A 15,487-nucleotide genomic window follows, 5' to 3' on the forward strand; every position below is an offset into this window, starting at 1 on the left:
GTGTCCGATCTCTTTCTGTCTGTTGTATTGTGTCAGATCTCTTTCTGTCTGTTGTATTGTGTCAGATCTCTTTCTGTCTGTTGTACCTTGTCAGATCTCTTTCTGTCTGTTGTACCTTGTCAGATCTCTTTCTGTCTGTTGTATTGTGTCAGATCTCTTTCTGTCTGTTGTATTGTGTCAGATCTCTTTCTGTCTGTTGTATTGTGTCAGATCTCTTTCTGTCTGTTGTATTGTGTCCGATCTCTTTCTGTCTGTTGTATTGTGTCAGATCGTTTTCTGTCTGTTGTACCTTGTCAGATCTCTTTCTGTCTGTTGTATTGTGTCAGATCTCTTTCTGTCTGTTGTATTGTGTCAGATCTCTTTCTGTCTGTTGTATTGTGTCAGATCTCTTTCTGTCTGTTGTATTGTGTCCGATCTCTTTCTGTCTGTTGTATTGTGTCAGATCGTTTTCTGTCTGTTGTACCTTGTCAGATCTCTTTCTGTCTGTTGTATTGTGTCAGATCTCTTTCTGTCTGTTGTATTGTGTCAGATCTCTTTCTGTCTGTTGTATTGTGTCAGATCTCTTTCTGTCTGTTGTATTGTGTCAGATCTCTTTCTGTCTGTTGTACCTTGTCCGATCTCTTTCTGTCTGTTGTATTGTGTCCGATCTCTTTCTGTCTGTTGTATTGTGTCCGATCTCTTTCTGTCTGTTGTATTGTGTCAGATCTCTTTCTGTCTGTTGTACCTTGTCCGATCTCTTTCTGTCTGTTGTATTGTGTCCGATCTCTTTCTGTCTGTTGTATTGTGTCCGATCTCTTTGTGTCTGTTGTACCTTGTCCGATCTCTTTCTGTCTGTTGTATTGTGTCCGATCTCTTTCTGTCTGTTGTATTGTGTCAGATCTCTTTCTGTCTGTTGTACCTTGTCAGATCTCTTTCTGTCTGTTGTACCTTGTCCGATCTCTTTCTGTCTGTTGTACCTTGTCCGATCTCTTTCTGTCTGTTGTATTGTGTCAGATCTCTTTCTGTCTGTTGTACCGTGTCAGATCTCTTTCTGTCTGTTGTACCTTGTCCGATCTCTTTCTGTCTGTTGTACCTTGTCAGATCTCTTTCTGTCTGTTGTATTGTGTCCGATCTCTTTCTGTCTGTTGTACCTTGTCAGATCTCTTTCTGTCTGTTGTATTGTGTCAGATCTCTTTCTGTCTGTTGTATTGTGTCAGATCTCTTTCTGTCTGTTGTATTGTGTCAGATCTCTTTCTGTCTGTTGTATTGTGTCAGATCTCTTTCTGTCTGTTGTACCTTGTCAGATCTCTTTCTGTCTGTTGTATTGTGTCAGATCTCTTTCTGTCTGTTGTACCTTGTCAGATCTCTTTCTTTCTGTCTGTTGTATTGTGTCAGATCGCTCTCTTTCTGCAGGTGTGCGTTAGTAGTATCCCAGCCTGTCTCTCTCCGGCTGCAACAATCTTTGCAGTCAGTCACACGACAGAGACGTGCGACTCTCACCTCCTTCCCTCTGTGGCCTCTCTTCAGACATGGCTTTCCTGAAGGTCAGGTGTCTGCCGTCTGCTTGGCTCCCATTGGCCGATGCTGCCGGGCCCGGCGGGGCGGGGAGCGAATCGGATTGGGCTTTCTGAATGGTGAGCACGCCCACTATGGTGTGTCTGTGGTGCCTCAGGGAGAGGCGGCCTCTTTGGGCTGGGGGGTAGGAGACTGGAGGGGGTAAGGGGCGCAGGCGCGGGACAGGGTCACGCCAAGGGGGTAGAGGGCAGAGGTCAAGGCCGGGGGCAGGGGGCGGGCAAGATGGAGACTCAGAAAGCAGGAATATCATCACCATTGAAACCAGCTTTACTGTCAGTCACATGCAGCCACAGTGCGCGGTGCACAGTCGCCCCGGCCCTCCACATCACATAGGGGTGGGCCGTGGGCCGTGGAGCGTGGGGCGTGCAGCGTCTACTGATGTGCATTGTGGTCCAAAAAAAAAAAAAAAGGGTGGGTGGGAGAGGGGCAGTGGACTGCATGCACAGCCATCTCCGAGTAGAGTAGCTTCAGAAAGCCGGCCATTTTGGTATAAAACAGAAACCAAAATAAGTCCAAAACACAGGGAAAAAAAGGGATGAATGAAATTTAAACGGAGGGAGAGGGTTAGGTTGGGAGACTTTCTTCTGAGTTCATCGTTGTAAATGCTTGGATCAGGTAGCTGAAACGATTCAAGTGATATATAAGTGTAATTCCTAGCCTTCCCTCTCTTCGACCATGACACCATGACTAGTCCAAACTGAATAAAATATACTGTGTCTACTAATCTACTGAGTCTACTGTGTGTACCATGGTAGTCATTGACTTGATTAGTCATGTGAGAGCTCTGGCAGTGGTGCTGTGTTCGGACACTGATTGACAATTGGTCCCAAAGTGACTTTTCAAAAGCCCTACTTCTTAGTTTGGAGTCAGTCTTGTTTAAGATCATCGTTGTCATTCTGTGACATTGTGTTAACTGTCTTACGAAATGAATTAATACAAGAACATTTAAAAGAATGTTTGAAACAAACTTGGTTTAAGGGAGGATGATTAAGACTGCAACCTTATCATTTGTTATTTAAACGTTTAGTTCCAATTTATGACATAATTTAACAGAGGGTTTAGTGTCTGTTTTTAGAAACGTTAGTTTAATTGTAGTAATTGTATATTTCCTTTTTATCAAACTTTTAATCAATGAAGTATAAAATGTTTTTAACAGCAATCTTAGTGGCTCTGGAGGTTTGTTGAAACAGGGTAAACTTAGGAGTAAACTTAAGTGTAAACTCTAAAACAAGAAGTGCTAGAATACGGTAAGTGTGATGCTGGATCTACACACCGTGGGAACATACAGAAGAGAAGCAGTGAGAGGGGGGGAGTACGGAAGGCACCAGAAGTAGGAAAAAGAAAAAAAAGGAGGGGAAAAAAATAGAAGGAAAGGGGGAAAAAAGAGAAAACAAAGAAAACAGCTGAAAGTGGACAGAAGGGGAACAGATGAGCGCAAGGCGGCCATGCTGCGGAGGCTTTATTTGCGTCTTTTACTTGGTTGGAGGCGGTGCTGTTGCTGCGAAGCCGGAGCTTCACCCGTTGCTACAGCGACACCGCCGTCGCCATCCTGCTGGTGTTGCCTTGCACTTTTGCGAGGCGCCGCACGTGGAGCCGCACGTGGCGTATGTTGGCTGTGGCCCTCGGACGGGGAAGGCTTCGATGTGCCGGGGCTACTGTGAGATTTCTCAATAGTGGGCACCTGCGTGTCTAGAACAACCAAATTCACCAATTACCATCTATTATTACCATTAAAGCTACCATCTGTTGTTGTGCTCTTCTGTTTTTACATCAGGGCTAGATAGCTACTAAGCTACATGCCACATTCTGTAGCGCCCTGTTTAAATGACCCTTTGGAAGTGGGTATTTTCCAATTGTTTGGGCCACATAAGTTTTCCACTTAAATTTGGGGTTTTCCAATTAAGTTTAGGGTTAAGACTGAGGAGGTGGGGGTTGTTTTCAAGCCTTCCATGGCCATGTTGTGTAAGGACGGGAATGGAGGAAGCTGAGAGTAGGAAAAGTCTGAGCTGAGGGGAGTCATGGCAACAGCAGAAAATAAAAACATGGCAAAGCAAAGAGCATGAATCCAAAGCTGTAATGGGTGAGTCTGAATAGTGAGGGAGAAGTGACAGAGGAGGGATAGAAAAAGAGACAGAGAGAAAGAGAGAGACAGGCAGAGAGATAGATAGGCAGACAGAGAGAGAGACAAAGACAGCTAGAGAAAACAAGAGAGAGAAGTGAGAGACAAAGACAGATAGAGAAAACGAGAGAGAGAGAGAGAGAGAGAGAGAACGAGAGAGAGAGAGAAGAGAGAGAACGAGAGAGAGAGAGAGAGAACGAGAGAGAGAGAGAGAACAAGGGAGAAAGGGAGAAAGGGAGAGAGAACCAGAACAGGTACAGATAGAGAGAAAGGAGTAGGGTAGGCTGTTCATTATGACTAAGAGGTCAGAGGGAAGGGAAAGACAGAACCTCTCCTACCCTTGGCTGGATCAGGGAAGATCCCGTGGCTCCGGCTCTTGATGACCGACGACTTGGGCGAGTCCTGGTTCCCGTGGGCGGGGGTTTTGGGGGAGGCGTGCTGCGAGGGGGGCTTGGGCGAGTCCTGGTTCCCGTGGGCGGGGGTTTTGGGGGAGGCGTGCTGCGAGGGGGGCTTGGGGGAGTGCTGGCGCCCCTGGGCTGAAAGAGAGCGCCGGTGGTGCTCTCCCTCACTCTGTTCCTTCAGAGGGAGCCAGCGTGGGACGTTATCCATGTTAGCTGTGTTGGACAGGTCCATCAACACCTAGAAGAACACCCACACACATCCCCTTTAACATCAAGAACACCCACACACATCCCCTTTAACATCAACCTCACATAGTGGATGGCTGCTACTTATAGGTAACTTACAGCAGCATCACGGTAATGTATGTCACCCTCACAGAAGTGCTATGGACAAAATGCATGTCTCTCTCTCTCACCTCTCCCAGAAAGTCGTTGGAGGAGCACTTGTCGTAGTCCCACACGCTCACCTCCAGCAGCTTCTTCCTCAGCTGAAACACACCGCGCACACACACACACACACACGCACACATTATTATTCCTCGAAACTCACAAATGCAGTTTTCACAGTAACCAACACACGTGAAACACACAGGACATTGTGGTTATTCCAAAAGCAGTTAGTGGTACTGTACCAGTACCTGTTCCAGGTGGATGTTCTTATAGATAACAGTCTGGTTCCACTCTGGGTTCAGACTCTGGCCAGCTTGTTTTGATCTCCTCTTATTCTCAGCACTGGAATCACACACAGACAGAGCAGGCCATTAGCAAGGTATATACACACACACACACACACACACAAAACACAGAAATTCAGAGCACAATAGCACAATGTTAGGGTGCAGGGCACAATGAAAGGAAGTAGCGAGCTATGTTAAGATGTAGGGCACAATGTAAGGGGGTACGGAACAATTTAGGGCACAATTAAAATGGAAGACTATAGGGAACAACACTGGATACAATGGAAACCACAATATCAAGAACAACGTCAGGGTGTGGTACAAAGTAAAACACAATGTTAGAAAAACAATTTAGGGTATTTTATATGTCTGACAGACATGTAGGGAAATGAGTTATGGGAAAGTGGGGAATCATATGTTAGGTCATATCGTAGCGATTAGAGGTAGAGTCTACTGTAGTATGCATATTAGAACACAATCTAAGGAGGTAGGGAACAATATGAGGGCATAGGGCAGAAGTGTACAATGCATGGGAGTGGAAAGGTGTTAGAGTGAGTACACAGTGACTTGCTGGGGTTATACGCTCGTCACCAGCTCCACATGCATTGGGCCCTGAGCCTTCAACTCAATCGTCATCACAATCCAGGTCCAACCTTACTACAACCTAACAGCAACCATCAAAGTCAAAAGTCAGAGTGGGCAAATCACATACCTGGCATTCTGGACAACCATGACCTGACTGAATGGGTCCAGCATGCATTAAATATAAGAACAGCATACAAAAACAAGGGTCAGTGTCAGGGGGAGGGTGTAGGAGTGTGTGTGGGGTGTGTGTGGATGTAGTTTTGGTGGGGGGGGGGGGTTAAGTGAGCAGTGAGGGTTCAGGTGTGTGGTGGGGGGGGGGGGTAGTGTGTGTGTGTGTGTGTGTATTTGGGGAGGTCAGTAACAGGGAAGTGGACATGGGGCACAGGATATGTGTTGGGGCAGTGAGAGAGGAATGTGTGTATTGTGAGTGTGCATTTTCCCCCAGCGTGTGTGTGCTTGTATATGCATGTGTGTAACACTATAAAAGTCCAGTGGTCTCTAAGGACTCCATAGATAAGGGTAGGGTAAGTGGGAGAGCTGATTACAACATGACATAATCACATTGAGCACTGAGATCCAGACGGCTACAGTGTGGATCGTATTACGAGCTATTATGAGTCTTATCGATTTCCCTGCTCTATTCTGCCTAGCAACAAGAGCAAAGGGGAAAACTCAGCAGAACTACATGGCAAAATATAACATCATTTACATCATGTTTAGGGTATTACATGTGTGTCGTTTGACGCTGGTTAGGTGTTAATGACTCACTTCATAAAAACTAGGTATCAAATGTCTACATAGAAACCGTTCCCGAGAATGGTATTTACATTTCATGTCATGTGACAGGCTTGTAACAGGCTTATCATAGTGGCATCATGGAATTGATCTGACATCAGGTGTGGGTGCATAGAACACAAAACATGCCATGGCCAGCTAAAATCAATCGTTAATCGATTTTAAGATGAATGGGAGTTCGTTTTGAGCTTTCCAAAATGGCTTCCTTTTGAAGTGGTCTAGCCATGGTTTTAATGGTCATTTTGGTTCTATGCATTTCTTCCGTATGAATGCGTTTGTCTACATGACCTGAAATTCACAAGGCCTTTTACACACGTGAAACACCCTGAAACTAAACTAATCACCTTTCCAGTGTTTTATATACACTTAACACAATTACAGTAACACTTTACCACACAACCATTCAACACTGCTATCGATAATGCTTCCACTGCGATATGACACAGTTCCTTATTAACTCACAGTGATGCACATCCGATAAGGAGATGCTCTGGTAACATTACAGAGCATAGATACATGGACAGAGCACAGCAACAGAGCAAGGATGAAAAGTGAAAGAGTTACATAATGGCTGCAGTGTGTAGGCTACTATAGGTGATCTGTGAAGTATACTTAACTTCTCTCACCAAAGAGATTGTTCTCTCCTTGACTTGACTTGTTCCAGTGTTTCTGTCCCTACCTCTCTGCTTTAGTCTAGAATCCAAATGGAATACCACTCCTCACTGCAAACTAAACTGTATATACTTTCAATTCAATTAAAAAAAAAGTGATATTCAGTTTGGATTCCAGACTAGCTTTCTTTCTTTGGTAGGGTTGTAGAATTCTGATAAGTTTCCCAAAATTCCCAAGTTTTCCAGAAATCCGGATCGGAGGATTCCGGATAAGCCGCTTATTCTCTCCTGACTCCAAGAATCTTCCAGCCAGGATTTTATTTAGAAACCTGGGAATTTTGTGAAAGTTATCAGAATGTTGTAAACCCTACTGGTAGCGTATCCAACAGACTCACCCCCTCCCCGGTAGGAGGTAGACTTTGACGAAGGGGTCGGAGTAGCCGTTGTTGTCTCGGGGGGCCAGGTTCCTGGCTTGGAGCACGTGAACAATCAGGTTCCCCAGCTGCTTGTCATAGTTGATTTGAAGCTGCAAAATCAAGAGACGGTGGAATCTCAACGAGACAACTGGTCTTAGTAAAACACCTTATGAAGTGCATGGATATACAAGCAGTGGTGAGTCAAGGAATGTCAAAACAAGGCTTGGTCAGCTGACCTGTATCTCTCCAGTAACAGGGTGGGATTGTGTCTTCACTGCGTCCGCAGACTGGAAGATGAGAGAGAAACACATTTAAAAACAGCAAGTGTGTGTGTGTGCATGCAAAGAACTGTCAATGAGTACAGAATTATGCATAAGATTAGTTAGAAACGCTTTCAAACTAAAATGCATACAACATACAGTATGTGCCAATATAGAATTTCCTCTATTGAAAATTAGACAGTTCTTTTGAACATAAAATATGTTCTAGTCATGCAACCAGAAGATGACGCCTGTGTTCAATTTATCTCCACATCATCCTCCACCCGTTCACCTTGCTGCTGTGGCGTTTCTTGCTGACGGAGGGCGACCCCGGCTGGCCCGGACTCTGGATGGCGCTAGAAGTGGCCGAGGCGGCGCCTGAGACGGCAGAGTGGGGTCCTTTCTCTCCCCCCACCGTGGAGGAGGAGGACGTGGCGGTGGTAGGTGGAGGAGCCTGCTGCTGGGACACCTTCTGTAGCTCTGCAGCCAGTTGCTTCGGATCCACCCCCGGAGACCTGGGGGGTCTGTCACCTAGAGCACAGACACACACGTATGGACACAAATTCACAAAGAGAAACACACACACACACGTTTGAAGTTATGGAATCATTCACTGTGGTAGAGGCCATAGTGATTGAAATATTCTAGTTGCAGAACCTTAAGGGATTTTGTACCTTTAGTGAGGAGAGTCAAGAGAGAGAGGGGAAGTTGAGAGAGAAGGGGAAGGACACCCTGGGGTGAAGAGGCTAAGCTCTTAGTCTACCTGGTTTGTTCTGGTCTGGGAGATCAAGGTGCTGAGAGCCCTCAGAGTCAGCCAGCATGTTCAGATCTCTGAGAGAGAGGGAGAGAGAGAGGGAGAAAGTGAGAGAAAGTGAGAGAGAGCAAGAGAGAGTGGGTAAGAGAGAGAGAGAGAGACAGGTTGGGAAGAGAGAAAAGAGAAAAAAAATGTGTCAAAAAGAGAGGACAGAAATGAGTGTGAGAGAGAAGTCACCAGTAAAGTGAGGGAGTGCGAGGCAATGAGATGAATTTAGAGAAGACTGAGATTTTAAAAAGAAATGTATTCTATGTGAATCAGAAACGGCCCACTCTAGAGAACTACTGAAGCTAATGAAGACTGCTCACTTTCAAATATTTGAGGTGGAACCCCCGCAAGGCTCTTACCAGTGAGTGTAGGTGGCTGTGCTCAAATATATCTTAAGGCTTAAATTCCTCCTCCTCTATCAAATCGTGACGAACGATAAAGGGAGAAGAGAGAGAGGAAGGTAGCTGGACAGAGAGAAACTGAGAAGGAGAGGGAGAGACATAGAGAGAATGAGAGTGACAGGAACAGAGAGAGAGAGGTAGCCTAAGACCAATAAGAAAGGGAGAGACAGTCACAGAGAGAAAGTGGGACGAACAGGGCGAGGAAGAAATATGCTCACAGTCTCACGCAGAGTTCTGCCTCGCCACACTGCTGTACCACAAGCCCCTGCACTTCCTCGTAGGTCTTCCCCGTCAGAGGAAGCCCGTTCCACTCCAACACCTGCATTCCTATATTCACACACACACACACACACACACACACACACACAAACATAGTTAGTTTATTATATGAAATGTATCACACCTAATTCTCACACTCAAAAACTGAAACCAATTAGCTAAGTGTAAAGTGTATCACCTCACACACAAACAGAAACACACCACACCATCATCAATAACACACAGTACCAATGAGTCCTGTTTTAACACCACAACACACTGCTGTGCAGCCTCCTATAAACGCTAACTCTTTCTCCAACAACCCCATGCTTCGAAGAAAGTTAAACCACATGACCACAGGGTCAGTAGCAGGGTTTGGATCAATTCCATTTCAATTCAGTCAGTACGAGATCACATTCAAATTCTAGAATTGAAAAGTGTTGCTTTTTCACGTCTTCTACTGAAGTTTTCATTCACTTCCTGAATTGAAATGGAATTGACCCTGGTCAGTGTCAGATCAGGAAAAAGCACCACACACACACACACACACACACACACACACACACACACACACACACACACACACACACACACACACACACACACACACACACACACACACACACACACACACACACACACACACACACACACACACACACACACACACACACACACACACACACACACACACACACACACACACCAGTCCTACAGCACTGCAACGAAAACACACTCTGTGCTGTCCAGCAGCACTCACACAGGTGAAAGCGAGTCTTGACGTAGGCCAGGTAGACTCTCTGACTGCGCCGGTGCTCCTGAGCTGTGTTACCCACATGGAGTTTCACACTAGTTACTCAGTGACACAGTATGGCAGTATGACTCATCACACACACTCGGCCTGAGCCTTCGCACCTGCTAGAATTGACACAATTCTGTATTCACACCGCTCACTGTGAGAAACCATGTTCCAAAGTTTCAGCGGAAGTGTCACCTTACACAGAGACACTTTGTTTGGAACTGACACAGTCATAGCTGCAGCTCTCCATGGTAACGTTTTCGCTGACAAAACGATGAGCTCTGCTAGAGTGAAAGGTAACAGTTTCACTAGGCTACTATCCATCTCCTTCAGGCCTGGATGTTTTAGTCATCGGATAATAAATACTTCTGGTGAATGCAACTTCTTGGGATCATCTTAAATGTGTGTGTTAATGAGGGCATGCAGATATGTGGAGTAAGAAGAACATGTATTTAATTTGAATGAGGATTTGATGATCTGCACTGTTTGGAGATGGACATTTATCAGGGCCGTGTTCAGTAGGGAAAACATCTTGAAACAGAGAGCTACTGGATCTGAATTTGTACAATAAGAAGAACACAGGTGTTCATTATCAGGTGCAAAATGTTTTGCGATGGTGTGCCCTAATGAACACAGCCCAGGTGTTGACTGTATGCAGAAGAGCTTGAAGATGGTGCCTCCACAGCTGACCTATTAGACGAGTGCAGAGGTGAGATCCAACCTGTCACAGCATTGATAAATACACACACAGGTCCAGACCAACCTGTAGTTAAAGATCATTCTCAGACAGCTGATACAGAGGAATAACAGCTGTTATTCAATTTATACAAATGTTATTTAACCTTTATTTAACTAGGCAAGTCAGTTAAGAACAAGTTCTTATTTACAATTCAAGCTCATGATAAATCAGAGAGAGAGGGAGGGAGGGAGGGAGGGAGGGAGGGAGGAGGGAGGAAGGGAGGGAGGAAGGACAAAGATAAATTGAAGGAGGAGAGAGGTCAGGTGCAGGGAAAAAGGGACAGAGATAAGGGAGGGAGGGAGGGAGGGAAAGATGAAGAAAAATGGGGAGAGAGGGCACACACACACCGAATGCATGCACGCAAACACAATAACACAGACACACACACAGTGTGACAGATGGATGGCCCTAGCTCCCACCAGGTGGCTCTGGGCTGTATCTCTTCCCTCTTCTCTTTACAGTCCCCCGACCCACCTCTCATACATCAGGCCCCAGACAGCCCCTACAGAGGCAGGGGCCACAGCCGTGCTAATTCACAACCGTCCAGCATGGACCCTGTACAACCCCCAGACTGAGACAGAGAGAATGAGAGAGAGACCAGAGAGAGAGAGAACGGAGAGAGACCAGAGAGAGAGTGAGAGAGATACCAGAGAGACCAGAGTGAGAAAGAGAGAGACCAGAGAGAGAGAGAACGAAGAGAGACCAGAGAGAGAGTGAGAGAGATACCAGAGAGACCAGAGAGAGAAAGAGAGAGACCAGAGAGAGAGAGACCGGAGCGAGACCAGAGAGAGAGTGAGAGAGATACCAGAGAGAGCAGAGCGAGAAAGAGAGAGACCAGAGAGAGAGAGAACGGAGAGAGACCAGAGAGAGAGTGAGAGAGATACCAGAGAGACCAGAGCGAGAAAGAGAGAGACCAGAGAGAGAGAGAACGAAGAGAGACCAGAGAGAGAGTGAGAGAGATACCAGAGAGACCAGAGTGAGAAAGAGAGAGACCAGAGAGAGAGAGAACGAAGAGAGACCAGAGAGAGAGTGAGAGAGATACCAGAGAGACCAGAGCGAGAAAGAGAGAGACCAGAGAGAGAGAGAGACCGGAGAGAGACCAGAGTGAGAAAGAGAGAGACCAGAGAGAGAGAACGAAGAGAGACCAGAGAGAGAGAGTGAGAGAGATACCAGAGAGACCAGAGCGAGAAAGAGAGAGACCAGAGAGAGAGAGAGACCGGAGAGAGACCAGAGAGAGAGTGAGAGAGATACCAGAGAGACCAGAGCGAGAAAGAGAGAGACCAGAGAGAGAGAGACCGGAGAGAGACCAGAGAGAGAAAGAGAGCGAGAAAGAGAGAGACCAGAGACACAGAAAGAGAGAGTGAGATAGAGAAAGATACACAGCACCACTGGGCGTGGTCTCCCTCCAGTCAAATCAATAAGTCTCATGAAATTCATTTCTGTTAATAGGACACAGCCATCCATCTTCAGATAGTGTTGTATTGACAACTGGCCAGGAGTGAGACTGTCTAGGGATAAATGGACAATGCTTACTGCTTGTTGTGCCTAAGGCACCTTAGTTTGGATTCAGATCTATACCACTCTGGGCCCTAGCCCTACCACTGAGTTTTAGCACATTCCCAGAGATGTAGTAGTGAAATAATATGGGTAAACCCTGACCGAAGGCCAAGATGACAGGAGTAAAGTAACAGAAACTCTAATGTGAACATTGCTAAGTTGGAGTAATAGTTGCTAACTTACAAAGCCATTCCGAAACATACAATGCATTTTGAGCTTTGATTGAAGAAAACCTGTGATATCATTACATTCAGAATTCTGAAAGCGCTTGGGTGAAATCTCTCAAACATTTCGTTCTCTAAAGCTCCCCTCCCCATGGACCATTGCCTGGAGGTGACAAAACAAAATGCAAATTAACTTCTATTTTTGTCATCTCCGTGTCATTCCCCCTCAGTCCTCACATCTCACTCAAGTCAGATTCCTCTCAAACCATCTGTCAACAGTGAGGATAGAGAATGACAGGAGAGAAAGGTAAACAGAGAGAGATACGGACGGATAAACAAATGGATTTAAGGAAACAGACAGATGGAGAAAGACAGATAGAGCTACGATTCCTTCTTCTGATAAGAATCACTCATGTCCAGGCTTGGACTACTTGATTCTTGCAACTGATTGATTCTTAAAGGGGAAGTACATTTCACATATAGAAATGTCTCTCTCAAATGTTTTTTTGAGCAACATAAGCACTTGACTGATATACCCATTTTGCACCATTTCATATTCATTATGGCCACGCAGAAAATGAAAACAAGCATTTCTTATTGGACGAGTTCAGGTATTCCCTTCCTGGTTCAGTCAGTTTGGTGCCTAATGAATACGACCCAGAAGTACAGTATATATCCCAAGATTTGTGAACTTAACTTACCCTCTAGTATCTTCCCAGTCTGTTGGGCAACTCCTCCAGGTAAGACTTTAGCTACGTAGGCTCCGATGTCTCCGTTGGTCCCTGGAACCTCTTTACCTCCCACCACTCTGATACCCAATCCATTCCCTGGAAATGAAGAGGTAGAAACCCACAAATGAGTGAGAAGCATGAACACACACAACTATACACATGCACGTACAGTGGTCAGACACCCAGTAAGAGTATGCATGCACAGGAATATGTATCCAGAGTAGAATGTAGACACACACATTTATGTGCACGCACTCACACACATACATACATACACATGCACACGCCCACATGCAGACACACAGTAGTTTAGAGATCAGTCATTTAAACTAAAGAGTAAATACACGCTTATCACACTGACACAGTCATCCAAATCCCACAGACAAATGGTTCATTTTAGCACTTCTCCACATAAACAAGCACCTTCTTTGTGGCCTGCTGTCTAATTGCAAAAAGCTTATCCGGTGTGTCAATGATACGCCATTTTGAGCCAGGATGGATGACTGATAAGAGTGGAGATGTGCCAAATCAACAGAGCAGCCATGAAATGTCTACCCCATTTTGGGTCAAGACAAACATTAAGACCTGTCACTGTGTTAAGACAGCTGTGTTTATGACAGATTGTGTCCATGTGCAAGGTAAACTGTGTTTCCCTTACCTGATACGCTGCGGTCCTTGGGATCCCTCTGCAGTTTGACTCTGGTGTGAGGAAAGGGGTAGTAAACAACCTTCCCCTGAGAGACACATACAGGAAACTACATAAGTATTTTATAGGCTATTACACCTCAACAGATAGCTGCAGTTACGGATACAAATGCATGCTTGAAAATGTCTCCACAATTATGTAGTCATGAATATGTATGCAATTAGTTTGGGTTATTTCTGCAAGAAAGAATAAACAGTAAAGCATTGTTTAAAAGTCTGTGCATACGGGCATTTCTCAACTTTATGACTTGTGCCGTGGGTGGGTGTGTGCGTCGTGGGTGGGTGGTTGCGTGGGTGTCACCTGTCTCCTGTCCGGCCCTTGTCCGTTCTCTGGTCGTCCCTCGCGTGGTTTGTCAAACCAGTCCGTTGCCTCTCGCTGTAGGTGGTAGGCTTCAGAGACAAATAGGCCATGATCATTAACCCTGTCAATCAGTCCCTTCTAACCTATCAGTGGGGACAAGCTTTCTGATTGGTTGGAAGAGGATTGCATGCTGGAGAGGGGACATGCAGTTGAAACAGGAAGGAAGAGAAAGAGGCCTCCAAGAATGGTAAAAATGTAATAATTTAGGGCATTTTAAGATATAAATGACAAGCAGCTAAATGATAATACTTTCCTGTTGAAATATTTAACGCCAGGGGTAACTTTAACTTATCTTAGCTTATGGCAGATGTAATTTATTGGCATTAATGTTTGGCATGTTTTTGGTGTCATGTTTTTCATACTATCATGCCAACCTGACCAATGCTCTTTTTAGTTACTATGGCACAGTATAGGGTTAGTCCGTTTTCTTTCCATAGTTTATCACAACCAGCACCAGTTACTGTACAGTATGTAACCATGGTAACAGTCTGATGTTTAGGCCAGTGTAGCTCACTTTTAGAGTGCTGGTAAATGTGAAAATAAATGTACGGTTCTGTATCTTTAGATCAGCATTGACAAACTGCAGGTTTGAATTTCTGATTGGTGTAAAGCAACGTCCCTGACTCATCAATAAGGAACAAACGGTACACAGAAGCCAGCTAACATCGACCAACATTGAGTCATATTGGAAATACATGTTGACGTCTGGAATGGTTAAGATGTTGGCTTATGGATGATTGACAGGTAGGGGGCAGGGGAGGAGAATGGAACTAACATGTTTAAGGTTATGGTTAAGGTATTGTCTACATGTTGGCTTATGGATGATTGACAGGTAGTTGGCAGGGGCGGGGCAGGATAATGGAACACCCTAGAACTAATACTCTACCGTTTGGGATATTCTCATGTGATTGTGGGGGATCATCTCTGTTCAGTGCCAGCATGGAGTCACTTAGGGCTGTAACCAAGGGAAATTGATAAACATGGAGTTTTCTGCCCTATATGACATCATGTAGGTCAAAGGGTCAAGTTCTACACACTTATTATGGGATAGGGTCATAGGGACTAGGGTGTTTACTTCCTGTCATGACAAGACCTATTGGCACAGATGTAGATTTTGTTGTTCATATGTATATGAAATCAAGTAAACGGTGTTATGAAGGGGATTGTTTTAAAATAGACAGGGTTGTCAGCAGAATAGAGATGGAGACATAATCGTGAGAGAAAAGAGAACTGTAATGCCTGCATTTTGTTGGAGCATGCGTAAAAGACCCAGATAAAGAGTGACATCACAGAATCAGGAAGAGCTTTGTTCATGCTACAATAAACATTATATTCCCCATGCAACATGTACAACAAAGGTATGACACCCATGCACGTATTCAGACAAACACATGCAAATTAAATGTATTTATTATAGATTAACGGAACATGCATTAACATAACATGCATTGGAAAACCCTTAGAGATGGACATGTGAGAAAGAATTCTAGAAAAGAGAGAAAGGATCCTTCCCATTCATATAGAAATTGTCAAGTGTATATCATCCAAATAA

The 15,487-nt window shown here is 45.0% G+C and overlaps 1 protein-coding gene across 5 annotated transcripts in view; it reads right to left on the bottom strand.

Annotated features, from left to right (window-relative positions):
• Positions 1–15,487, bottom strand: part of LOC106597326 (protein piccolo) — a 74,318-nt gene that overhangs the window by 11,296 nt on the left and 47,535 nt on the right. For 2 of the 5 annotated variants that reach the window (XM_045722240.1, XM_045722236.1), the window contains exons 8-21: positions 14,822–14,890; positions 13,876–13,964; positions 13,528–13,603; positions 12,840–12,965; positions 8,840–8,948; positions 8,182–8,249; positions 7,711–7,949; positions 7,395–7,445; positions 7,138–7,268; positions 5,464–5,490; positions 4,713–4,806; positions 4,491–4,562; positions 4,012–4,312; positions 3,031–3,243 (exon numbers count right to left, since the gene is read on the bottom strand). In XM_045722240.1, the coding sequence (XP_045578196.1) occupies positions 3,031–3,243; positions 4,012–4,312; positions 4,491–4,562; positions 4,713–4,806; positions 5,464–5,490; positions 7,138–7,268; positions 7,395–7,445; positions 7,711–7,949; positions 8,182–8,249; positions 8,840–8,948; positions 12,840–12,965; positions 13,528–13,603; positions 13,876–13,964; positions 14,822–14,890 (1,665 nt within the window). The remainder of the gene's footprint in view (positions 1–3,030; positions 3,244–4,011; positions 4,313–4,490; positions 4,563–4,712; positions 4,807–5,463; positions 5,491–7,137; positions 7,269–7,394; positions 7,446–7,710; positions 7,950–8,181; positions 8,250–8,839; positions 8,949–12,839; positions 12,966–13,527; positions 13,604–13,875; positions 13,965–14,821; positions 14,891–15,487) is intronic. The other 3 variants (XM_045722238.1, XM_045722237.1, XM_045722239.1) reach the window with 3 other exon arrangements.

This window comes from Salmo salar, chromosome ssa07 (assembly GCF_905237065.1).
Source record: "Salmo salar chromosome ssa07, Ssal_v3.1, whole genome shotgun sequence".
NCBI classification, from domain to species: Eukaryota; Metazoa; Chordata; class Actinopteri; order Salmoniformes; family Salmonidae; genus Salmo; species Salmo salar.